This window comes from Thunnus maccoyii, chromosome 7 (genome assembly GCF_910596095.1).
Source record: "Thunnus maccoyii chromosome 7, fThuMac1.1, whole genome shotgun sequence".
Classification (NCBI taxonomy): Eukaryota; Metazoa; Chordata; class Actinopteri; order Scombriformes; family Scombridae; genus Thunnus; species Thunnus maccoyii.
In genome coordinates this window covers 30,704,895-30,730,963 of record NC_056539.1, presented here as the reverse complement: position 1 = coordinate 30,730,963, position 26,069 = coordinate 30,704,895, and the positions used below count along the sequence as shown (strand labels likewise).

The following is a 26,069-nucleotide window of genomic DNA, read 5'->3' as shown; positions in this document are numbered from 1 at the left end:
TCGGTGGACCAGTCTAGAACTAGTCATCTACAAAGTCTTCTAGGTTATCCAGAGTTTTGAGTGGTGACTGTTTTATTTGGTTTTGTGGTTTGTTCTCCTCCAGCAGCAGGGTGCTGCCACGATGGATCTCCAGTTGTCTCGCAATGTTCTCAGTCTCACAGCATCATCATCACCTCACGACATGCTTATCACCTCACTGCATGCCCATCGCCCTTCTGTTGCAAGGGGGCTATCAACAGGAAAAATGAATGAATACTTACTCTGTACAGCAGGATGCCCATTAACCTTTTGCATCACGTATAAATCCGGCTTTACAGGATAATCCACGGAACACACTGTTAAGAGTTAGGGAATGTTGCTTTGGTAGAAAGTCTGTGGATCATCCTGAGAAACCAGGATGTTGTTCCTGGAAAGATGTGCTGCTGTTGTCATTTATTATTACGTTCATCATCACAAATAAAATTCCATTCTCTATTCCATTTTCACCGTGATTGTGTTGGAGTGGAGGCAGAAACCTCAGAGACAAATATCTCGAAACCTGAGCAAATAAAACCCAAATTGCACACATGGCTAGACACCAGTTAGGGGCTAAGCAGAAAAATATGTTATTTTGGTGATGTGATCTGTCTGGCGATGTGAGTCTGTGGATCAAAGTGAGTCTGTTTTTCACAGGGTTTATCAGTTAACCTCAGGTCACTGTGATCCGCTCTGTTTTGGAGGTTATTATGACATTTTCCGCGTGTTTTAAGGTGTTTCCTCACAGCTCGTCACATTCCATCTGCGTGGACATACAGAAGAGACCAAACATGCAGGAGCAGTAGGAGCAGGTTAGTAAGGGTCACTGCTGTTCTTACACAACATGGAGTTCATTGACCCAGTGTGTTTCTGTGCTTATGTGCTTGTAGGGAAAACATAACGTACAAGACAGAGAATAACACTCCTGCACTGGGGAAATCCTTGATGAGAAACAATCCAGTGGGAGGATGTTTTTGATCTACTAATCAGAAACGGATAGTTTGTTTTTGGTTCTTGGTGGAGACCTAAGAAACTTTGCAGGGCAAATTTCTTAGAAGAACATTTTCAATACTGTACACCTGGGAACACTTAAGAGTTTAATTCTTGGAAATGGATTTAATCAAATCTTAAACACAAACCCCCAGGATGAATCATGTGCTCCAACTCTCTGCTCCCTTCCTGGTCTTGGGAGACTAAAAGTGGAGCAAACAGTCTGAACATCTGCACTTTTTCTTGTGCACTTTGGTTTCTGCTGGAGTTGGATGTTGCAGGACACTGGTACCCAAACTTTTTTGCTTATTTTTAATTCTTAATATTTTTCCGAAAAAAACTCTCCAGCATTTCACAAAAGGAACCTTTTGTACGGTGTTTATAATATGTATGAATGGAAATATTAATGGTTAATACATTATTTAGTAATGCATTCGTGATTATACATTTAGGTCTGCACTTATAGTATGCCATTAAAAGACCTGTTGAGCATTTTCAAAAATACACTAAATTACTTTCTTTCCAAGAGTTAGATGAGAAGATCAATACCTCTCTTGGTGCATTAAGCAGAATTCAGGCCATGGTTAGCCTAGCTTAGCATAAAGACTGAAAGCAGCAGTAGTTTAAAAATGCATCTATCAACAACTATAAAGCTCACTACTTAACACATAACTAATTTATTTAATCTGTGCACAAACTGAATTGTGAATCTACAATTGCTTGTTCTAGTTTTTGTGTATGTGTAACTATTTTTTTATTAACCGTGAACAATCTGTCTGCCCAGTACATTGTCTCTGCTCTGACATTGTCTCTCCTCTAAAACCACAAATTGTCGATTTTACATTTCTGTTTTACGGCTTAAACAAACAAGTTATAACATGTTAATTAATTAGCTTGAGAGGTGTTGGTTGGTGTATTTTTAAACATGTCTTTCTGCTAAGCTATGCTAATTGTTTCCCAGCTCTAGTTCTGTACTTATACTTACTCATTTGGCACTTTTTTTGTCCACGCATGAGGAGGGACCCAAAAGTTCCTGTTTTTGTTTAAAAAAATCTGTCATTATAAATCTCTCAGTAGTACTTTTCTAATCCCTTTCAAAGTACTGAATGTGATACACTTGTCCCTGTGCTTTTCCCATTCGTGGAAACATTTCTTGTAGTCATCTTTTGTCCAGAACCTCCTGTGTTTCTTCCTGGATTTCTTCCACAGTGGTGAACTCCCAGTTTAAGTTTCACCAAACTGTTGGCATACAATACCTAGCAGCAAAATAACTATGCTGTACTCCTGTGCTATCGATGGCTCCCAGAAATATTTGGGTCCCCCCCTCATACAAATGAGGTACAAGCCATCGTACATCACAGGAAGACATTGAGAATAAGTGCCGCCATGCTCAGTTGCAAATTCAATCTGACACACTTACATAAGGTTGCAGGTGCATGAAGTCACATGCAATTAAGTGCATAGAAACTGATTGTTTTTGACAGACAGAGAGAGATATATAGGGAAGGAGGGAGAGGTAAGCCTCTTTCACACATATTTCCCTGTAAATTACTGGGATAACCTTTCAGGCACCACTAGTGATTTTCACTATTCACACATGCTGCTACATTCAGGAACATGTCCGTCCTGCATCTTTTCACACATGCCATGGCATGAATAGATGGGGCAAAGGACAGTACAGCAGATGGCGGTCATGCAACGCTTATGGATGCCAACTACCATAAAACTCAGCAGAAGGAGAAGAAGATGGGGCAAGGCCAAATATACATGTATGCGGCAGAGGATGTCTTATTATTTTTAGGAACATGGCATGCGAGGAGCTGTTTTTGTCCTGTGTTCTTGTAATGTATATAATATTCAACAAGTTTGTGAGACAAATCACCCGCGGAAGTATTGGCAAGGCAACCGTAATCAAGTCTTCTTTCTTCTGTTTTTCCCCCATTAAAGGGTTTTTTGGGGGGAGTTTTTCCTTCAAATCAAGGGTCTAATGATAGAGGATGCTGTATGCTGTATAGATTGTAAAGCCTCCTGAGGCAAATTTGTGGTATTGGGCTATACAAATAAAAATTGACTTTACTTGTCAATCATGGTCTATAAATGCTCTCTGTTGTAAATCATCTTGCTGGGAACCAGTGGTCCAGGAGACTGCAGCTTCTGTTTTCATGGCGAGAAAGTCCTCAGTTTGTTCTCAGCTACATGCTGCAGACGTAATACATGTTTGATGTTGAGCTGTAAGTTCACTGCTTGTTTGGCGTCACTCACACAAAAATGCACTTCCTTAAACATGCATACAAACACGCATACACAAACGTACATCCCTGTGTTTATAAAAGTTAAGTCATAGAGTTGTAATTACGCACATACGCTCTTGGGCAATGAGGCTGTGTTTTTCCTCCCATGCTCCAGTGTCCAGATTCCAGCAGAGTTTACTGTAAGGGATGTTATGACACACGGGGTCAATGGGTAAACAGTGCGAGGGAGGGGCGGGAGTAGTAAAGCTGTCGTTAACCCCGCAGAGTGTCCTGGTCGGCTGCATCACTGCCCTCCCCTCGGCAAGCATCTGACTCAGGCTGTTGATAGATGTCCGTTCCGCTACACCACAGCTGTAAATGAGGCCCGAAAAGGCCCATTTCCGTTGGCTTATCTCAGAGTGTGTGAGTGTTTACATTGGCACTCCTGAGCCGGGTGTGTTTGATCATATCAGAGCGTCCAGCAGGTGGTAAACACACACGCACATACACACACACACACACACATACACATACACTCAATTGTAAATTTCTCGGTTATCAACAGAAAGTGGAGTATTGACATCCTCTGTGGTGATTGCACACAATCAGCATGAATCACAGAGCTAATAGAAGAAGAAGGGGGGGTGTGTGTGTGTGTGTCTGGTTTATCATTTACTCGCTGAAAAACACAACCTTGATGGTTTCATGTCAGGGCATGATCTTGTTGTGTTGCCATGACAACCTGTCACTCAGGATGCTCGGCATGCCATAGCACTTCCAGCTCATTTACTATACACACACCAGCAGCATACACACACACAAACACATACATTTTCACATCGCTGATGAATGTTTGGAAGCCGGTTCTTCCTGCGACAGGACTTGAAACATCCCTTCGCACTCAACTCAACGCACAAACAGACACAATGATAAGGCCCTATGTTTGTTTTGTTTTCTTTTTCCTTTACACCCCCGTTTGTTTGTGAGATTCTGTTATGTGTGGGTGGAGAGGGGACCAGAAACATGTATAACCCCACTGAGGTCCTGACACCTCACTCAATACCAAACTGTCCTCAATTTAAACAGCAGTGGTTGTTTGTTAGAATAGGACTTGTGTGTACGTTTTCCTGACAAGCAGCCCTTCATACTCGTGTGAGAAGTCCTACTGTACCACGTACATGGATAGTTGCATGTACGTAATGTCAGAGATGATTTGGTTTCTTGTAACCATGAATGCGATCTTTCCCAAACCTTTTAAAAGTATTTTTGGGGGCATTTTTGCCTCTGTTTTGATAATAGAGGCGGGAAATGAGAGGAGAGGTCAAAGGTCCCCTGTCATACTCATATCTGAGACCCTGACATTTATGTTCGTACTCACCACGCCCCATCTTCTATTAATCTTAACCAAATAGTTTCAGTTGCATAAACTTAACAAGCCCTTAAGGGATATGACTGGCAACAATTCTCATGTGCAGAGCCAAACCAACAGTGAATTGATCCTACTTACATGTATGACTTTGTACTTAAGTTCTTTAAGAAACTTACAATGTATTACAAAGTAAAGAGGTTGTGTTATGTAGCACAAGCTAGCAAAACACTGTAAATTGATCTGTGTTCGCGCACATGCTCAGTAGGCGTCTGCCTTACACAGAACTTCTTTCTGGAGACTGACAACTAACTAATGTGACCTAACTCTTCGTGATGAAGGAACAAGTCTTCCAGTGCAGCAGTGTGACTCTCTGGCATGTTTTTAATAGTTTTTGGACAACAACAGAGGTCTACTGCACAGAGGAATAAGATATATCAGGCTTTGCATACACACACAGTACTTGTTAGTAGATCAGTTCATTGTTGTTTGGCTCTGCACATGAGATTTGTTGACAATAAAAAATATAGAAAATCACCAGCCTTATCTTTTAACTATGAGACATATTTCCAAGAGACATATTTCATTGTTTAGGTATGAGGACTTGTTGCATGCATTCTGGGTTGTGTAACTCTGCTCTAAGACATGTTTTTTCCATCTGAGGATACTAGTGCTGTACCTGAAGAAGAATTTTCCAAGTTATATCTGATTTGTCTGTTTGAGCCAATAACTTTTTTTTTTAACTTTACTGCTCTGCGTCACATTGTTCTGCCCTTTTTGCATCACTGTTCTCCTAATTTCCATTTAGTTAGGTAATTCTGAGAGCCTGCCAAGCTGTTACCCTTCACTCTGCCTAAAAAAAAGATTCAGCACAATAAAACGAGGTCTGATGCTCCGGCTGACAACATAAGGTTCAAATCAGGCACTCCTTAACTGATGATCTGAATGATTGATGTTTGGGTGCAGCCTCACCCATTTCTGGCATTCAGACTTCAGTAAACTTTATAAAGGGAAGAATGCTGAGAATATAAACTCACTGCAGGGATGCTGAACTTCTATCCATCCTATCAGGAGAGGAAGAAAGTTAGTCTGTGCTCCTACATCAGTATTTTTGCAGTATTACATCCAGCATCCAGCACTGAGCACAATGCTGTCGGGCAGCACTCTAGTTGGTAAGCAAGGCAGAAATGTGACATTTTGGATTTTACATGTGCTGTACAGCCCTTTGTCATGGCAGACACTGGTCCAGCTCCAGTGTCTGCCTCTATGGACACAGATGGTGGTGATGAGGAGGTTTGACAGAAGTGCAATGACATATAAAGAGCAGCATCTGAGGACCGATTAGCTCAAGGAGCGCAGGCGGGAAGATGATTGGTCAGGTGTGGTAACGTCAGAATTGTGACTTTGACAGCATGTTAAAGTGGAAGTGACGGAGAAGATAAGAACAGGAAGAAATAGCAGAAATTCACCCATCATGGACTAAAGGCAGAACATGACAGAAAAGATCTTCCTTACTGAACTTTAACCAAAGCTTCATTAGTATTAATTATGGCTCTGTGATATTCTTTAACCTCCTAAAGTCTCCTATACTGATGGACTCTGTTCGCCGTTCATTAAAAACTTGTGTTGTTCAGTCAAGCTTTGTTTAAACCCTCAAAACTTTAATTTAAAATTCAGCAAAGTCTTCTAAAATGTCCAAAGATACTACACACATAGGCAAAATTTTGGAGAACTTTGTAAAATGACACATATCTGGAATTTCTATTTGATGGAGTCAATGTTTAGTTTTTTAATTTAAAAAAAAGTGAAAATTTAAATAGGAAGATCTAAAGTGTAAAAGTCATTTATCAAGTAAGCAAATGCCAAACAATTGCTGGTTGACCAAAACAAGTATTTTGACATCATCCTGGGCTTCTGGGAAATTATGTTGGGTATTTTTTCACAATTTTCTGATATTTTATAGACTATATGATTAATTGAAGATATTAAACAATAATGAAAATAAGCCTATCACCATTTTTACTACCTGACTCCTCAACCAAACATCAAACTCTTGGTACATATTTGTCTTTTCAACGTTCATAATGAACTTTATGAGCACTGAATTCCAGAAATGGGTGGTTGTCACACTTATTTTTTTACACTTGTTGTTTTTATGGTAGCAGACATGTTTGTGACATCAGTGTGAGGCTACTTCTCAACAACACCGCTGTAATCAGGCTGACATTGACCCCGATGTTGCTCCAAACTTCTTACATCATGTTTTTCTACTGTTGCGTAACTTTATAGCTGAGTTTGATGGCCTCTCCATATGTACTGTGTGTGTGTGTGTGTGTGCGTAAGTGTAGATGAAAATGAGCACAGGAAGAGTGCACTTCCTCCAGGAGAAACGTCCCTGCTGGCTTTATTTTTATAATCATAATACGTCAATATCATTGCAGTGCAAACACTTAGTATAAAATATCATCTTTAACAAAATTTACATTCACATAAAACATCTCAATAAATACATCTTCAACAAAAGAACTTGACAAATATTGGATAATTCATAATATAGCTCTGAAAAAGACTCTACAATGTACAATAATAGCTAGTAATACCTACATATAACAATTGAAACCCGTATCATACAGTATGAAAATATCAAATTTACAGGAAAAATATTGTACATAACTCCTTTCCATCAACTTTCCATCAACGGTTTAAAGCAAGTGTATAAAAATCCTCATTTTGAACCTCTTAGAAACATAAAGTAAGCATTCAAGCTACTGTATAGACTTTAAATCTATTTTAAATATGATAAGAAGTACAACAACATCATTTCAGTCAGGTTATGATGTCCAAATAAATCTCTCCGAAATCAACACTTACCACCATTTGAGTTACAAAACTGTTAAAGAAAACAGCTCAAACAGTAAAAATACAGGCATTCAACAAAGGAAATCCACAATAACCGTAGCCACACATTCGGTTGTGCTACAGCTCAACACCAAAAAAGTTTGATATGTTTATGAAAATAGGTTGGCACGTTTAAAAAAACAGCTACCTGTTGACTACAGCAGGAGCAGGAAGGAGGAGGAACCCCCGGCCTGATGTCAAGCTGTCCTGAAATGTCCTCAAAAAGGTTCCCACACCAAGCTCATGAAGAAGACACGGGTCAAAAAAGCACCTTACATTCAAGAGGACCGCTACCTTTAGCGCATGCATGAGGACTACATTAAAACAGAGTCACTGTGTGTCCAATGCTTGGGCTGTATTAATGTTTCATCAAAGCATGCATGTAAGAGCCACAGGCTTGCAGGCAGTGCATGCTAGAACAGATTAGAGGAGAGTTCATGGCTGTGGTAAGCCGTGCTGTGAGTAGCATGCTATACCATGAAATAAATCATCTGGATTTGTATGAGGAAGCCAGACACGGAGGTTTGTGTGTCTCCTCATAAACAGCAGTTTTATTTTCTCTACCAAAGCAGCTTTTAGTTCATAAAAATAGTAGAACTGAATATTTTAACAATAGAAAATATTTCTTAATAAACAAACACGCAGAAAAAAAACTTTTTTTATATATAATTCAGTGAGAAATGAATCACACTCGCACAATACAGAAAATAAGTTTTTCTAAGTCATGCTTCAATTCCACAGAGATACAGACTTGTGTGGCTGGCTATGCACACTCTATTGGCTACATACACTATCAGGTCAAAATAGGATCCAGCTGGCTACAGCATGCAAGGGGTGAAGAGGCCGAGAGAGGAGACAAACCGCTTTATTGCTACACTTTGACGAGGAAGAATCTGGAAGTCAAGCATCACAGGGAAACAGACAGCAAACATGACTGAAATGCAGCAGTGGCATCATGCACTTAAAGACACTGAGCAGCTCGGCCCAGGCGAATCAAGAGTTTACCTCATGTGCTATCAGAGGTTTAGAGTGAAGGGGCCCGTGCCTTAAATGTACGGTATCACTGACCCAAAAATGATTGAAGGCAATGCCCTGTTGTATTTTGGCAAGTTTATACCATAACTGCCACTTACAATCACACATTTGGCTTCATCCACTTTTAAAAACAGATATCTGTTGGACAACGATGATGCCCGTGTAATTACATGATCTGAATTGGTCTCCAGTAAATCAATAAAGGATTTAAAAAGGCAACATAAAATGGCAGGAAACTCATTCTGAGGAGTGGTCGCTAAGGCAACAGCACTGATTTGGTTTTATACTGAGAGAAAAGGGTCAGTTAAAGTTGTATTTTCCAGATGTGGTGGTTGCGAGAGGCATGTGTGCTACACTATCAATTGTGCATTATGTTGTTTTTTTTATGCTGATTTAGTTTATTATAGTTATGGAAACAGTTTTGGGAGTCTACTCTGAAATCCTGGAGACATCCTTGGCCTTTGATTGATTACAGAGCAACGTGGCTAAAGCATCCTGTATCCTGTCCGTGACACCCTGCGGTGTGAAACAACAAACAGGGCTCCTCGAGTGTGGAGGGAGAGTCCGATCGAGACCACCTCAGTCCTAAACGCAGCCCAGGCCCGAGTCCAGGCCTCCCATTGGACGATCAGTGTCTCTCAGCCTCTCTGAGAAAGTAGAAGAAGACTGGAGAACAACTCAACTTTTCCCTCTTTAAATAAGCTCTCTCTGCTACTGCTGTCTTGTTGCCATCCTTGTAATTTCCCCAGCTCCACTCTTATTTTCTTGCCTTCGATGTTTTCCACGGTCACCATGGAGACAGGGTGCGTCACACCATTGCAGTGGGGACAGAGGGCAGGTACCTGGTGGTGCTGGTGGAGGTGGTTGGTTTAGCCATGCTCGGGCTCGGGGTCCTGATCGTGGCGTAGGTGGTCACTGTCGGGGCGGGGCTTAACCTGGTGCACACGCTGCCATGGGTGAACGCGCTGCAGCGGTGCGCGGCATTGCCGGGCTGCTGCTGGGTTTGAGACGGCCTGACGCCTTGCCTGCGTCCTTCCAGGAAGTAAGTCAGCATCTGACCTTTGCCCTTCACGCTGACCTGGCCGCGGCACACAAAGTTGTAGTAGTTTGTGATGAGGCGATGGACGTCCTCCGTCACCTGGAGAGGAAACACAGAAGGATGATGTTTCTCAGTGAGTGTGTTTACATGTGCACCAGTATCCCAGTTATGTGTTACACATGTAAACACTTTGTCCTGGTTTCAGAAACCTGGATAAGCCTGGATGTGTTACCTGGAGTACTCCAATGAAAACCAGGATACTGTGGCACGTAAACAGGTCAATTTATTTATAGAGCACATTTAAAAACAACAAGAGTTAACCAAAGTGTTTTATGGAGAGATGAGAATTACAATCATATAAAAACACAGACATAGTTATGAGGATCAAGGGGGAAATTAATAACAGTGTAGAATAAGATGAATAAAAATGGGATTAAATCATAAAAGCACAACAGCATTGCACAGAGAACATAAAAAATAAAGAGAAGAAAATAAAGATCAATAGATAAAATAACAGTGTGACTATTTATGTCTTCATGATGATTATTAAAAGGCTGAAAATAAAGAGAGATGGGTCTTGAGATGGGTTTTGAAAATCTCAGTTGAGGGGAAAGATCTTATAATGAGAGGCAAACTGTTCCACAGTTTAGGGCCGACAATGGAAAATACCCGATCACTTCTGGATTTTAACCAGGAGCAGCAGTGATTGGTCATCTGAGGACGGTCGAATGGGGGATGCAGAGTCCAGAAAGATAAGCTAGTGCCAGTTCATGCGGTGCTTTAAAAACAAATAAATGAATCTTAAAATCAATTCTGTATTCAACTGTTAACAGCCCAGTATGGGAATGATCTGGTTTCTCTTGTTGGTACCAGTGAGAAGTTGTGCTGCTGCATTTTGAACCAGCTGCAGGAGAGATAAAGCTGACTGACTGGTTCCTATTCACAGAGAATTGCAATAGTCAATGCGAGAAGAAATAAAAGCATGTACTATGATCTCCAAATCCTTAACAGACAGAGATGACTTTAGTTTTGTAAGTGATATAAGACAGAAGAAGCTGATACTGACAACAGAGTTGATTTCTTCATCAAATTTTAAACTAGAAGCAAAGAATATGCTGAGATTTCTTGTACGGGAGTTTATATTCAATTTTAGACTTTTACTGTGGTTTTGCAAAAGTCTTAAAGGCAGAACCTCAGTTTTTTTTGCCTGGTTTAGCTGCAGGAAAATAAGGGAAAAAAAGAAGCTGCAAGGGAACAATATCATAGATTATACAGCAGGTGTGCTCCTGCGTGTTCAGCAGTACTGTACCTGTATTTTTCCTTGTACTCCAGTGCTGTCCATCCTGCTGGCTACGTTCACTGTGTTTCCCCAGATATCATACTGAGGCCTTCTGGCTCCAATCACTCCTGCCACAACTGGTCCCACATTGATACCTGAACAAAAACCAGAGAGCCCACAATGCCTGAGTTAGCATTCTGTATATGGGAAGCTCATCATTTTCACCTGAACAAAAGGAACTGTTTATGATGGCTTTCACTTGGAAGACCTCCAAGAGCTGTTGTATTTCCTGCTGATGTTACTGATCACCACCAGAGCTGTTTAGGGTGTTTCGTGCCAAGTCTTATTAGAGCCTCAAGTCCTTGGGGGAAAGTTAAATCACACATCTTCATGAGCAAATTGCAAGTCGTGATGCTGGTTTTTCAGGTGTTTAATTGCTGAGTATTACATTGGCAAAGCATATGAGCATTTTCCTTTTAAACCTGTCTTAATAAGTGTTTCTTACATAAGTGAGACAACATGCTTTCAATGCATAGGCCTAATAGTTATTTATGTAAGGTGAAACCTGAACGGTTTTGTTTTCAAGTCTCAAGAGAAGTCAAGCCTTTAAGTAATCACGTCTCATCTACATTAAGTCTAAACTCGTTGTTTTTTTGACTGAAGTCTGATCGAGACTTAAGTGTACAAAGTATGTTGAGCTATTGCAGCAAGGATGGCTCACAATGTGCTACCAATAACAAAAGTGAAGAAAGGAAATTCAGTGAAAGTGAAACTTGGGAGCAAATGAACTGCTGAACATGCATTAGAGTCCCTCTGAGCAGGCATTCAATTAGAAAACAGCCCAGAGTACACAAGGGGCTGCATGGAGGTGTGTTGCTTCAGGTACTTAAAAATAATGTGATCCATCAAGTCCAGTTTGAGTAACAAATGAATTGGTTTGAAGGTTTATTAGACACCAAAACACCACAGAGAAGTTTATCATACTCTGAAAGGTTATCACAGCAGCAATCATTGTGTCTTTCAATGCAACGATCGGGAGGTAAACAATAGAAATACAGTGTTCATGTTACAACCAGCCTTGCTGGTTGATGTTGTGCTGACTGACCCCACGCTTTTTTGCTGGAGCCCATTGCGTTGCTAGACAGGCCTCATTAGGGGGCTGCAGTTTTTATCGCACAGGCCTAGTCAGTCTGAATGCGACCTACATAAGACAAACTGTTCAACTATAAAGTCTTTGTGCTGCAAATGATATGTTTAAAATCCAGTTTTCATAAGAAAAACATACATTTCTGGATTATTTTGTCATCAAAAATGAAAAATAATAATCTCTATGTACAGTTTATTCTGGGCTGGAGAATTGATGTTCATTGAAAACATCAGGAGTTTGGCCGATGCAGTTTTCAGTGACCACTTTTAACTGTCTTTTACTTTTAGCCCTGCAACCCTCCTCAATGACTGCTGCTCTGTTATTCAATGCCTGTCTTGAGGATCACAACTGACTATAAAAATGCCTATGATGACATGACACTGCAATCCAAGGTATTGCCTCATCTTTATAGACACAGTTCTTGAGGTTCTAGAGGGTGGACAGCAATATGGCACATGGATAGATCTAGTAAAACCTGACCAAGCCTTGTTTTTCTGCACTTTCTGGAAGTCAAGTCTTATGCAAAAAGTTGCGTTTCTGCAAAGTGGGTTCACCCATGCAGACAAACACAGCCCCACAGTCTGCAGACAGGATGGCACTGTGTACACCAGGCTACGCTGTGATTAAACAAGGGCTCCTGTCGCAGGCTCCCCACAGGATACCCAACACAATGGAACCCAGAACTTCAGGTCTCGCTGTGACGAGCTTCCTGGAGTGAACGCTCTTTCTGTGATGCATTTCCTACCAAACTTACCGGCACTGAGGTCGATGGCGTCCAGTGCAATAGGTCACAAGCTCAAACCCCAATGTTTGTATAGACCAGTGTATGTGTGTTTTCGTGTGTGAGTGTTTTCACTCACCTACTCTCAGGACAAAGTCATTGTAAGACTGGTAATTGATGGCATCCAGGACATCAAACATCTCAATGGCAAAATCTGACACTGTGCATAAATGTGAGGTGATGGACTTCTTTGCCTGAAAATGAGAAAAATGCACCAATATTAAGAACACACACATTAATGCAGAAACATGCATGCTCACATCCAAGGTAGGAGGTGATATCAGCCTCCATTTCTTTTTCCCCAATGTGATTATATATGTTATAATCTACGACTACTACAAAAGCGTGCGCCGTTGTTTTCCCCAAAGTCAAACCGCCGCTGTGACTGACTGTTAAGTTTGCGTAAAGTTTTGCAGAAATTGCAGAAAGGGCTCTTTTGTTTGTCAGCTTTGCAGGATTTAAAGAAACTTTATGAATGCAGAATATGCTGACGCCATAAAGGCCGGTAATCCCTTGCAGAGGATTTGTGGGGTGAAACGTGACAGGGTTCTAAATGTCAACATCCAGAAAATAACCACCTGGAAATACTCTTAAAAATGCTGTGTGCATTCTGTTTGCTTTCGAAATGTGCTAATATGCTGCAAACACAAACAAAAACTCATAAGTGCTCTAAATATAGCTTCTGTATGTGTACCTTGGAGCCAGTTGTAGGAACCAGCCCTACCGCAGCCATGTACGTGCTGCCAATAGTCTTGATTTTTTCGATATCCCTGTAGCAGTCTTTATCCATCAGCTGGAAAGAAAGAAGAAAAAAAGGGATAAAACAGGAGGAAAACATTACTACTATTACAAATTTCAAATCAAATTGAAGTAAATTGTCAGTTTAGGTTCATATATATTATAGGTTGTGTTGGCAAACAAATCCAAATGCAATTTAAAATAGGCTCTTTTAGTGCGTTTGAGTAAATTAATGCTTTATGTTGCTGATTATAGATTCAAGCAGGCCAAAAGTCATCTGTAAGTAATTCCTTATTTTGGAAAACTTTCCCAACCGCAACCATTGCTTATTATATTGCATCAATAAACACCCTCAGTCATGGCCACAATGTCATCTTTGAAAATGACATTTTGGAAGTCATACTGCACTGGAGCTTTCCTCCAGATTCTCCAAATATATAAAAATAGCAGATTTATGATGGAGCAGAGCATTTACACACCTCATCAAAGTCAGCGATGATCTCATTGAGCAGCCTCAGACACTCAACTCCCATGTTGTTCCCATCCAGCTCAATGTAGAAGTCGTTGAAGTTGGCAATGGAGGCGAACAGCACTCCAACCTGAGCATAGGACTGGTAGTACAGGTCCTGGAGGGAAAGAAGTTCACAGTAGTCAAGAAAGTTTATAGTCAAAACTTTCAAAAAAGTGCAAAGAATGCCACTGAGGGAAAGGCAAAGTGCAAGGCCTTAAAGTTCACCTAAATTACAAAAATTCCCAAAAACATTTGAGCATGGAAGTTCATTCTTGACCTTTGGAAACAGTGTGTAACAAAAAGCTCAAAGCTTCCGAGCTTTCAACTGCATCTAACAGTCTTCTTCAGCCAATGGAGTTAGCTCAGGTATCATAACAAGACCTACAGTTAGTGTGGAACTTCAGTCATGTGGTAACAAGATTTTTCTCGCCCCATATACGACCACTATCAGATCATTTCACCAAAGTTCCACACTCAGGTCACATGATGACACCTGTGCCAGGTTCACACACAGATTCACTGAAGACCATGAAACACAGCCGAAAGCACCGAAAGTCTAGTTAGTGTACATTTGAGCTTACGTTACTTTGTTACAAATGAAAAGACATGTTTTGTCTAATGCCACAGGTGGTGTGTACACCATATATTGTACATTAACTTTGGAGGTGGTTTCAGTGGTTCCAACCCAAGCACTGATTGGAGTCAGATGTCTCAAAACCAAATCTATTTGCATGGATAGATAGGAGTTTGCATGTTCTCCCTGTGCCTACATGAGTTCTCTCCAGGTGCTTCAGCTTCCTCCCACAGACCAATAACATGCTGGTTAGGTTAATTGACGACTCTAAATTGCCCATAGGTGTGAATTTGAATGTGAATGGTTGTCTGTCCCTATATAACAGCCCTGTGATTGGCTTAGATCAGCTCCAGCTCTCATGCAACCCTCCGGAGGATAAACTAGAGGATTATCAACAGTAAGCAAGATAGATGGGAAAGCCAACTCTTTCATCCGAAAGTAGCTGGGCTTGCTGCGATGCCTCTCTGAAACCGGTTTCTCTGGAAAGAACATTCTTCAGCTGCCTCTACAATCATTAAGCATGGGCTACAAGCAGGAGAAAACCAGGCTAGTATTGGAGATGAGGGAGTCCACTGACGAAGCAGTGAGGAATGCAAACATCCAGGTCCACACTGGCCACATTTGGAAAGCCCATGCTGAAGGCAACCTGGCAATTAGCAGGCTGCAGCACAAAGAGATCATAGGCAAGAGTCCAGACAGGAAGGACAGGTCTCGGGTGGGGGGAAGCCCCGCAGTTCTGGTCCAAGGCCAACAGGAAAGAGAGGAAGGAACTGGTGGTGTCTGAGGTGACAAGGATGGAGAATGAGCACTTTAAGATCAAGGCCATAGCACAGGGACGACAGGGGGGCTGGACGACATGGGAAGGTGTTGTTGGCAGAAACATCAGCATGGCGGAGCTGTGGAAGATCCCACAGGCAAGGCACAGTTTCCTCATCAGGGCAACATACAACACACTCCCCTGCCCACTGAACCATCTGTGGTTTGGCCAGGAAGAATGCTGCCCCCTCTGCCACAGTCCAAAGGCAAGCCTCCACCACATCTTGTCAGGCTGCAAGATCATGCTCTCCCAAGGACGCCACAGGTGGTGACACGACCAGGTGCTGAGCAAATTGGCCGAGGTGCTGGAGAGGCGCAGACAGGACATGAGCAGAGGTCATCCTCCACCAGAGGACCATCGCATTCAGTTCATCAGAGAGGGTGGGGGCAACACAAGTGCCACGCCAAGAGTTCCACCAAAGATAGTTCCCGCCACTCTGGACTGGAGAATGAGAGCCAAACTCTGTAGGAAACTCCAGTTCCCCAGTGAGATCATCAACACAAGCCTCCGCCCAGACATAATGATGTGGTCCAGCGGTGCCAAGACTGTGCTCCTCATAAAGCTAACTGTCCCATGGGAAGAGGGTGTAGAATCTGCCTTGGAGAGGAAGAGGCCAAAATATTCAGATCTCGCTGTTGAATGCAAGGACGCTGGCTGGAGAACCATCATCTACCCTGCAGAAGTAGGATGCTGCAGCTGTCAGCTGGTCGCCTCATGAGGGACATAGGAGTAACTGGAGCAAACCAGCAGAAGGCCCTAAAAGACCAGGCTGAAAAGGCTGAGAAGAGCAGCTTTTGGCTCTGGTTGAGGAGGAAGGACAAGTGTTAGAGTAACACCTAGCATGAGGGTTGACTGCAGGGGGTGCTCCACCACCAGGAGACGTTTTGGGTTTAAAGGAGTGAAAAGTTGTAGATCAGTGGTACCCGGCTGATGATCCTGCAGTAATGCCATAGCAGGTCAACACCTACCTGTGTAATTATAGCGGTATAGAAAATGGATGGATGGATGGAGATACCACAAGAGGTGTAAAAATATGGAGTTTTGTAATAACAAAAAGGGACATTTTGGGGGATCTATGTGTTTAGCAAATGATCCCAGGCAACTTAACCTACATCAGGATGAGATTTTGCAAAGGGAACAAAATTAAAACAAGAACCAGAGAAAAAAAGACTGCCTATTAATATAGCACACATATTATTTTTAAATATTGTGGTGACCATATGTAAAGGACACACAGAACAGTTTGCTCTCAGGTGTTTACTGGAGTTCCCCATACAATGAAAACAAAATTTCAATCGTTATGTCGGAGCAGTGAAACTTTGAATTCCAGGCAGCAGAGTCCCACTGCGCTGTGTTATGAATACAGTGTATGGGTCAACTTTAGCCCAGAGGAAAGAGAGGAAGCCTTTCTATACACTGTAGCTCCGAGGGGGTCACCAATGTGCCGGAAACATACTTTCTGACTTCCTGCTTCCAGTGTTTACTAGTCTCAGCCTCAGACGATCCCTGCACCGTCTGATGCATCGCCTGTTGATTGTCTAAGGATAGAGCCAGCATTACTTCATTACTATTAACAAATCCCATGATAAGACCAAAACTAGCAATGAGTTCAACCAACTAACCGGTACTGTCTGTGTGGCTAAAGCCTGATTTGATTAGATAGATTAGAAATAACCATGTAAGGAATGTATCTTGCACATTCCTGCATAACGATGAACATGTACAATGGTGTTTGTTCCTCTCAGCTCGTCAAATGGTCCTCAGGCATGCTCAATGAAGGCTTCAGAGGATTTGTTGATAATAATAAAAGATAAAACAATTCTGTTAATATGTTTGATGCAGTTATTAACCTCTAACCTCTGGAGGTCAAACTGGAGGGTACATGGAGTTTGGAAGACTTGGCTATTTACCAGGTAGGGACGGTCTAATGTTAAGAGGCTGTTGAGCTGCATTATGGGAAATGTAGGATCTAGCATTTTTGAAATTTAACCCATATCAGGATCTTCTTAAGTCTAGATATGTTGGCCTCTGTTGCATCAATTTTGACCATTCTTCTTGTAATCTGTCTCCTTCCACTCCCTAAACTTTATGAAAGTGAAATAGTAAATCACTGGAGTACACCTTTAAATGTGATTTCATAGTGCTGGAATTTAGCCCAGATTCAATGCTAATAGGCTAAATTCTGGCCTCCAACATTAAATCTGTGACCTAATTGTAGATCAGTTCTACTTACGCAAAATATGTTCTAGATACTGTGGTATGCAGAGTATTACAATTACTAAATCACCAGCCAGATGATGAAATTTCCTGCTTTTTGTATCTATGTTGCTATGCTAAAATCAGATTTTAGAATATCTACAATAAAACATATTATATACACATATTAACATGTTATATCATATAGAGGAGATAAAAGTAAGGGAGAAAATGAAAGAAATGGGAGCAGATATGCTATTTAATTGAAACATTTGTAATAAAAATATTCTTTACAAAAATAACTTATATTTTAGCTTTAAACCACAAATTTGCTTACACTCTGTTGCCCTTGATGTTGTTTTGAAAATGTCCCCTGACTGACTGAATTATGGGTCAGTTTTCAATAGTTAGACCATCAATTCCATATTTCATATTTCCAGCCATGTTGTATATATACTCATAACTTTTATACTCGAATACTAACATTGCACACTATAAAATGTCCATATTATTAGTCTACAGTATAAAGAATTTGTACAAAGCTTTGGTGTTTACAAACCAATCTTCTCCTCATGAGGGGCTGTATATATATCCTGATTTGCAGGTCAAAGGATGTATGATTTCATCACTTCCTGAGAAGAGGAGGAGGGGAACTGAGGAAGGAACAGAGATCAGTGGAGGGGATGTTCATCAATTAGTGGAGACAGACACACAGGCCTGTCACATCACACTTCCACTTTAACACCATAACACATGGTCAGGGAAGCAGTGCTATTGTCCTAAACAGCTGGGAGATTTTCCCACATTGGGAATCAGCACTTCTGGGTATAAAGGAAATTTCTTTGCAATAATGGAGGGGTTTTTTTGTTTGTTGTTTTTTTTTTTGCTGGCATATGCAGGCTAAACATGAATGTACCTGTACCTGCTTCAGTTTAAACTAGCAATAACTCAACTTCAGTGTTAGAACAAGAGCCAATGGCTGGCTTGAAATGCAGTTCTTAAATGATGAGATTAGATTATTATCCACTGCCACTGATTTAGTGATTTGTAGGTCAAAAGACATCTTGATGTCAACGTTTAAAATGGGATAAACTTGACAAAAATGTCTAGAAACACTGATTTATTGTATATGTGAGTATTGAAACAATGGTTATATGTCCTCTAGATGTTCCGACGTGTATTTCGGACCTGCTTCTAATTGAAATATTGCCTGCAAAGTAACTGAGACCAGGTCAGGAACCCCAAATTGAATAACTAGATGAATCTAAAGCTGCAAGTTCAAATTCCTTGTATGTGTAAACATACTTGGCCAATAAAGATGATTCTGACTCTGAATAGTTGACTTGAAAGAAAATTAAACTGCAACTATTTTGATAACTGAATAATCTGTGTCATACACGATAATAAACTGGGTTTCTTTGGATATTGGATTGTTGATTGGACGAATCGACATTTGAAAAGGTCATGATGGGCTCTAGAAATTATTTTTCACTGTTTTCAGAGACAAAACAATACATTGTGATTATTTCAGGTTAATTGATAATGAAAGAATTGTTAATTGCAGCCCTTGATGAATCTAAGGAGTCACAAGATGATTACCAGAGTAAGAAACGAGGAAAAACGATATTTTCATATGACGAGTTTTCCCTCATTTTTGCATTTTTACTTTGAAAATCCTGCATAGTTTTATATCTTCAAACCTTTAAATTATTCAAATGAAACATTCTGAGAGAGAAAACTCTTTTACTGAACTTCTCACAAGTAAACATGGTTTTGTATTAAAGGGTCATATGCAAAAAAAACATTGGTAGCAACTGACCTAGAAGTCTAAAAAATGCAGCTTTTCAAACAATTTTAGAATAGCTTTCATCTCTGGACATCTTTTGACCTCCAAACACCAAACCAGCAGTTCCTGGGTGTATCAGGAAGCTCTGGGAAGTTACGAGTCTTTACTGGTTTGAGAGGTGTAACTATCTTTAGGCTGGTGATCCAACTGGATCTTGGACAAGTCTCAACATGTCTTTGGATGCTCACCATGTTCCTGGGATTTGACATGAGGAAGTGTTGAGCCACATGAGCTGGCAGCAGGTTGAACAGGATCCTCTTGTTGTCCAGCTTCACCTTCTCCATGTCGTCTCTCTCCTCCTCTGCCTGCACAGCATCAGCAATCACACGTTACACAAGAAGACAATGAGATGTCGTTGAGTGACGCACACGTCGGTCAAAGTGAAACTGATGCTCTGTTGTCTAAGAACAGTGAGCATTTATTGTAACTCAAAGCCCAATGGGAGATGTAATTGCTTGTTCTTATCACTAGAGGGAGATAATGATTTGCAAACAAACATTCACTGTCATTCTCAAAATAGACACAAGCACACTGTCATTTCTACACACAGCTGTAAACATACACACACACGCAGAAAAAAAATCTCCCTATCAAGTCATTTATGCATAAAGATGAGTCCTAAAAAATAATTTAAAAAAAAAACTGTGTTTCAATCTTCAATCGAGTTGTTTCAAGAATTTATTGAAAATTAGTGTCTGTATAGTTTTTGGTGAATAATATTTTAGTTTTCTGAAACAACTACAGCAGAGCAAGATGAATACAAATCAAAAAGTTGAATAAATAAATACATTAAAAAAACTGGAAAGACATAAAAATACAAATTTCTAAAAAAAAATGTCAAAGACTCTTGGTAATTTAGTAAAAGGGGACGCTGTTTGTGTTCATAAGGGAGGACATAATATTGTACATATATAACATAAATAAAAATCTACAGACCAACTGTAACTGTGGACATTCACACACATACAAATACGGTCTGGATTGATGGTGCAATGACGAGCCAAACAAAGAATCTAAACCGCAAATAAACAACAAATTGTCAAGATTGTCTATAACATCTACTATCATCACTAGAGCCTGATGGGATTTTGGATTCCAAGGCTGATACAGATGTTTGTTTTTGTGTCTGTACCTTAAAAAAAAAAACAACAGAATAAGGCAACAAATAAAATCTGATTTTAGAGAGCTGAAAACAGGTTGAAATATTCCCACTGCACTGGCATAAAGTTATTTTACACACTGGCATAAAGTTACTTTACACACTTTTATCCAAAGCAACTTATAGTTTTTTCCTTCATACACAAAGTATGTAAAACATCTGGGGGATCGAACCAGCACCCAGACAAGCACTGACCAACCAGTTCTGCCACATAAGCTGCCAAAATTAAGTTATACATTTATTTAGCAGACTTGTGTACAAACATGTCGACAAGAGGAGCCAGGGATTGAACCACCAACCCTTCAAAAAATGGCCAACCTGCTCCACCACATGATCTACTGTCACCTCAAAACAAGACTTTAGGACTCAATTGAAGAAAAACATGACTTGATAAGAAGATTTTCTCAGTACAAAAGAGTCCCGTATGTACAAATACAAACCTGTATGCAGATATAAGAAGTAACAGGTGTGTTATACACATACCTGAGTAGCCCACAGGTAGTCAAGCCGCAGCTTCAGGTCTAGTTGTCTTGAATGCAGAGTCAGAGCTCCACAAAACAGCAAGACAGCCAACACAGGATCATATCCCCGAGTGTGTAGAAAACCACCTCTGAAACACACACACACACAAGCAAATTTACATACATACAAACACAACAGTTCCCTTACAGGCAAATTACACAGAACAAGAAGGATTATAGATTTAAACAATACAAATCAGAAAATAAACATTAATACTTGCATACAGTACATATACATAAACAAAACATGACTACACACATGCATCTTTACCACATTAAACACCGTGCAGCTCAGCCTTACCCCACAGCTTGCCGATAGCCGCTGGTCTCCATGACGACGGTGTAGGTAACAGAGAGGAGGAGGAGCAGGAGGATCTTGGGGAGCGAGGAGACTCGGAGGTAAGGGACGATGGTGAGTGTGCCGGCCACACAGGACAGCAGGGCGTAACCCATGTTGGGACCAGCTCTGTCTGCGGCCGTGCTGTTGTCGGGTCCGACCCCGAGCACGTCTGCAGCGACGTCCTCCACAGAGAGGCTGGAGTTTGTCCCGATTCTCCCCCAAGGAACGCATCCCACCTGGAGGAGTGGATATAAACAACAAACCTTCCATATAGAGAAGATGCTTTAACTGTGGGTTTAATTTGTTTCATAAATAAAAAATGTGTCTTCACTGAAACTAGGAAGGTTTAGAGTTTAAACAATTAATCAAGTAATTGATTAATGGAGCAACAAAATGAGTAGCTGATGTATTGATAATGGAGTAAACATTTATATCATTTATCAAGTGACAATACTAACAGTCTAGTAGATCTGTGAGGCAGCATACTAACATAACATGCTCATAATAACAACGTTAACATGCTGATGTTCAGCAGGTATAATGTTAATCTTGACAGCAGAGGCTGATGGGAATGTCATTAGTTTTGCAGGTATTTGGTCATAAATTAAAGCAGTGGACAAAGTCAAACTTTGACCTGATGATGAAGCTAGATGGAAAGTAAGCAGGAGATGAGAGAAAGTCATAATTCATCCTGAAGAGGACATAAATATGTGTACAAAATTTCATGGCAATCCATCAAATAGTTGTTGAGATGTTTAGCTCAAACCCGCAAAACCTCATGATAGATCTAGATGAAAAGTCAGATGATCAAAGTCATTTAGCTTCATCGTCTGGAAACCGTCTGGAAACAAAATTTTGTGCTAATCCATCCTGTAAAGGTTAAGATATTTTACTGGATAAGTGAAAACTTTGACCTCACAGTGTTGCTAAAGGAAAAAGTCAGAGGCTCATCAAAGTCATTGGGATTCATCCGCTGAGGCCGATGGATGTCTGTACAAGATTTAATGGAAATCAGTCCAATATTTGTTTAAATTTTTCAGTCAGGAGCAAAGATATATTAGGGGTGTGCCCAAATACAAATACATTATTCGGCAAAGTACGGATAGTGGGTTTTATACGAATATTTGTTTGATATAAATATTTTAAAAATTATTTGTTTTTGGGAAGAGAAAAAAAACATGTCAAATACCAGCTTGCAGGTCAGTTATCTCAGTCTCTCTCCTCTGCTCTATCAGTAAGTGTCAACAAAGGGAGTCACATCCACCTGCTGCATGACGCGCATTTCCTAATTTGGCCATCACTCTCGGAGTCGGGGGTGTTTCCCGGAGATAAAGCTGAGCTACTGACACACACTAAGTGCTCCCGATGGACTCTCCATAACCTGTTGTTCCACTTCTACTTTCCACGAAGTTAGGTTGTAAAAAATAGGCAATAATTGAAAAGTGCAAAGCAATAATCGTCTTTGAAGTTCTTCCCTACATGTTACCCGCTGTGCTGTCTCTGTGTTATGGATGTTCTTTCTGCAATGAGGCAATGAGCAAAGTTTCAGCTCAGTAGGCACAGTCCTCTATGATCTAGGAAAAAAGTTTATTCATGAACACTTATTGTAACACTTTAAATTTCTAAAATTAAAAGCGTAATAAAAACAAAAAGAGGATTCTTAAGCCTCTTTCCACTTTTATTCAAATACAAATACAAAGACAGATACAAATACAAATATTGGGCTCTCTGCACACCCCTAATGTATATATCATATATATTTGCTAGTAATAGCTTCACAAATGTCAGGTATTTGCTTGCTTTTGCTACTTATTCCTTTAAACTGATGTTCCTTTTACAAAATAATATAAGACATATTAAGACATCACTTTAGGCCGGTTCCTCTGGTTTATCTTTAACATCACAGGGACGAGATTAACCGACAATGAAAATCATCAAAGGCTGCAGCTCTAGCAGGGCCTCTCCTTTGTAACATGTCTTCTGCTACACCTGTGCTTTTTTGGTGTATTATACACACAATCACTACCCACACAGACACACACACACGTGCGTTAGAGGCTGCCGAGCTCTGGGGGGGGGGGGGGGGGGGGGGGCGACGCTGTCACCGACTGATTTGCGTTTAAAAATATTTTAATGGGTATTTTACACTTGAAGAATAAATGTTTTATTCTTCTGAGACTCTACAGCACCATCTGCTCAGCTGTGATGCGTTACTCTGCCAGCTCATGTACTGTAGAGACTTGTAAACAGGGGACTCTGCTGGATGAACAATGAAGTGATGACACTGCTTCTCTCTGTTATTCATCAAACTCAAGTGTCTTTTTTTTTTCTGCACTATTGTTTTATCATCCCTATTATTTTATGCAGACCTTAAGCAATTATATGCTGATGCTAGTGTATTTTTATTTTATCCCTCCTATTTAGCATTTAAAAGCAGCACATAAGCAATTAGTAGATGCTTTGTAACACGTTTACATGCACAAGCTCTTATTCTGTTTCTGGTGTTATCCTGGTTTTGATCATATACAGGACATGATGTTTACATGGAACATAAGCAACCTGGGTCTTGTTTCCTGATAACAATCGATCTTAGAAGTTAAGAAGTGTTTCCTAAGAACTTCATAGAAATTTCTACACGCGTCTTCAAAAGTACTGAAGAGCAAGAGCTGTTAAGAGCTTCTTCACATTGACTGTCTGTGGTGATGAAGATGATGCTGGCTACATTGTAAAGTAACTTTGCATATTTAACTGTCTGTAAGCTGTGCTATATATTAAAAAATACACACATCACAAATGTTTTACGCTTGAAATTCAGTATTGAGAAAGAAAACCAATCTTCATGTGCAGTAAACAGTCTACAGTCTTTATAATTCAGGTTCCTGGGTGGAAGACGGTTTATGAAAGAAAACTTTGATTGATTTAGCTTCTGCTGGAGGCGGATATTACTCTTCAAATCATAATAAAGCTGATATGAAGCACTGGCTGTTCCTATAAGTTTCATGACTATGTGTGATTCTGTATTAGACTTGCTGTAGGTAAGTGTGACACAAACATCAACACCATAAATAGAAAGAAAAGAGTAGATATGGAACCTGAAAATATATCAGAAAGTTGGTAAATCAATTGTTCAATCAATTTTTGTGTTTTTTTCTTCTACTTTAAACATCACCATCGCTAATTTAACATCAAACGTAACTTAACAAAGAAGTGTTCATGAAAAGACTAAAAATGAACATAAACAATGAAAACTTAAATAAAACTTGTAGTTTTTGGTTCCTGCTGCAGGTTCTGGAGCTTCTTAAGATGCTCTCAGCCTCCTACGAATGTTTAAGATGCACTTGTTAATCTACGATCATTTGTAAGAGCGTCTTCGGTTACGATGCTTTTGGGAAACACCTCTTAAGCTTAAGAAGGTTCGTTAGATGTATTTTACAATCATCTTACCCTTAAGATGCTTTTGGGAAACAAGGCCCTGGATATTCATATTCCTGTGTGCATGATTCTAATAATATCCAGGTTTCATCTCCACTGATGCAGGTATGTCTTTGACTTTTACTACATCAAGCAAATCTGTCATTTCTGTCATCAGTCAGCAGTCAGACTTACCACACAGGCCTGGGTAACAGAGTAGGTGAGCAGGACGAGGAAGACACACAGCACGGTTCGGATCTGGATGGTGAGACAGCCTGGTTGGCACTAACACCAGAGGAAAGAGCGGGGAGGTGGGGGGGAGGTGTGGGAGAAATGAACGAGTCAGTAAATGAAGCACCTGTTTATCGACTTCAATAGCATTTTGGACACATCATTAGCCAGGAGTGGAAATGAAATGAGTGCATTTTGCAGTGAGGCTCATTATGTGCAGGCCTATTAGAGGAGACGCTTAAAGGATATCATGACAGACCAATGTAGCGTGATACCACAGTGTCATATAGAGGGCATGGATGTGATGTCACTGTGAGTGAAAGTCACCACAGTCACTTCCACCTGACTGGAGAGTATGTACCAGTCATCTGCAGTTGTGCGTTAATTATCAGAAAATAAAAACACAGTGAAAATGTTTGGTTTTTTTAAAAAGAGCTATTTGATGCTTCAATTGACTGCACAAATAAAGTTTTTTAGACTGCTGAAGGTTGAAGAGAAGTTTGAAGCAATACTTTCAAGAAGCTGTGTAATGTTAAACCAAACAGATGGTTTCTCATTGAAATATGTAATAAAAGCAAAGTATTTTTTAGAAATCTGGCCACAAAAAAACTGAATATTCCTATGAAGACGTCATGATTTTGATCAAGATGAAAAATTCTGCTTTAAAGGAATAGTTTGACAGTTTATTCTCTTTCTTGACGAGAGTTGGATGAGTAATGAAGCTTGAGCTAACAAGCAATTAGCTTGGTTTAGCATATAGACTGGAAAAACGGGTTCAACAGCCTGGCTGCTACCGTCCAACGGTAACAAAATCTGCTGGGCGCACTGATTTTCTGGAGTCTTTCTGTCACCGTGAGGAAGAGAAGAGACTCCAGGAAGTCAGAGCGCCTGGTTCAAGTAATAGTTCCAGCACATAACCCACCATAAAACCACAAGTTTTTGTT

The 26,069-nt window shown here is 40.4% G+C and overlaps 1 protein-coding gene across 3 annotated transcripts in view; it reads right to left on the bottom strand.

The window, feature by feature from the left end:
- Positions 1-6,986: 6,986 nt before the first annotated feature.
- The window catches only part of LOC121900995 (adenylate cyclase type 1-like), a 59,342-nt gene continuing 40,259 nt past the window's right edge, over positions 6,987-26,069 (bottom strand). The window contains exons 12-20 of one of the 3 annotated variants that reach the window (XM_042417599.1): positions 25,090-25,179; positions 21,445-21,746; positions 21,106-21,232; positions 19,652-19,768; positions 13,999-14,145; positions 13,476-13,574; positions 12,861-12,975; positions 10,884-11,008; positions 6,987-9,673 (exon numbers count right to left, since the gene is read on the bottom strand). In XM_042417599.1, coding sequence (XP_042273533.1) covers positions 9,344-9,673; positions 10,884-11,008; positions 12,861-12,975; positions 13,476-13,574; positions 13,999-14,145; positions 19,652-19,768; positions 21,106-21,232; positions 21,445-21,746; positions 25,090-25,179 — 1,452 coding nt within the window. In that variant the 3' untranslated portion in view covers positions 6,987-9,343. Of the gene's footprint in view, positions 9,674-10,883; positions 11,009-12,860; positions 12,976-13,475; positions 13,575-13,998; positions 14,146-18,176; positions 18,271-19,651; positions 19,769-21,105; positions 21,233-21,444; positions 21,747-25,089; positions 25,180-26,069 lie in introns of those variants that run through there. The other 2 variants (XM_042417600.1, XM_042417601.1) reach the window with 2 other exon arrangements.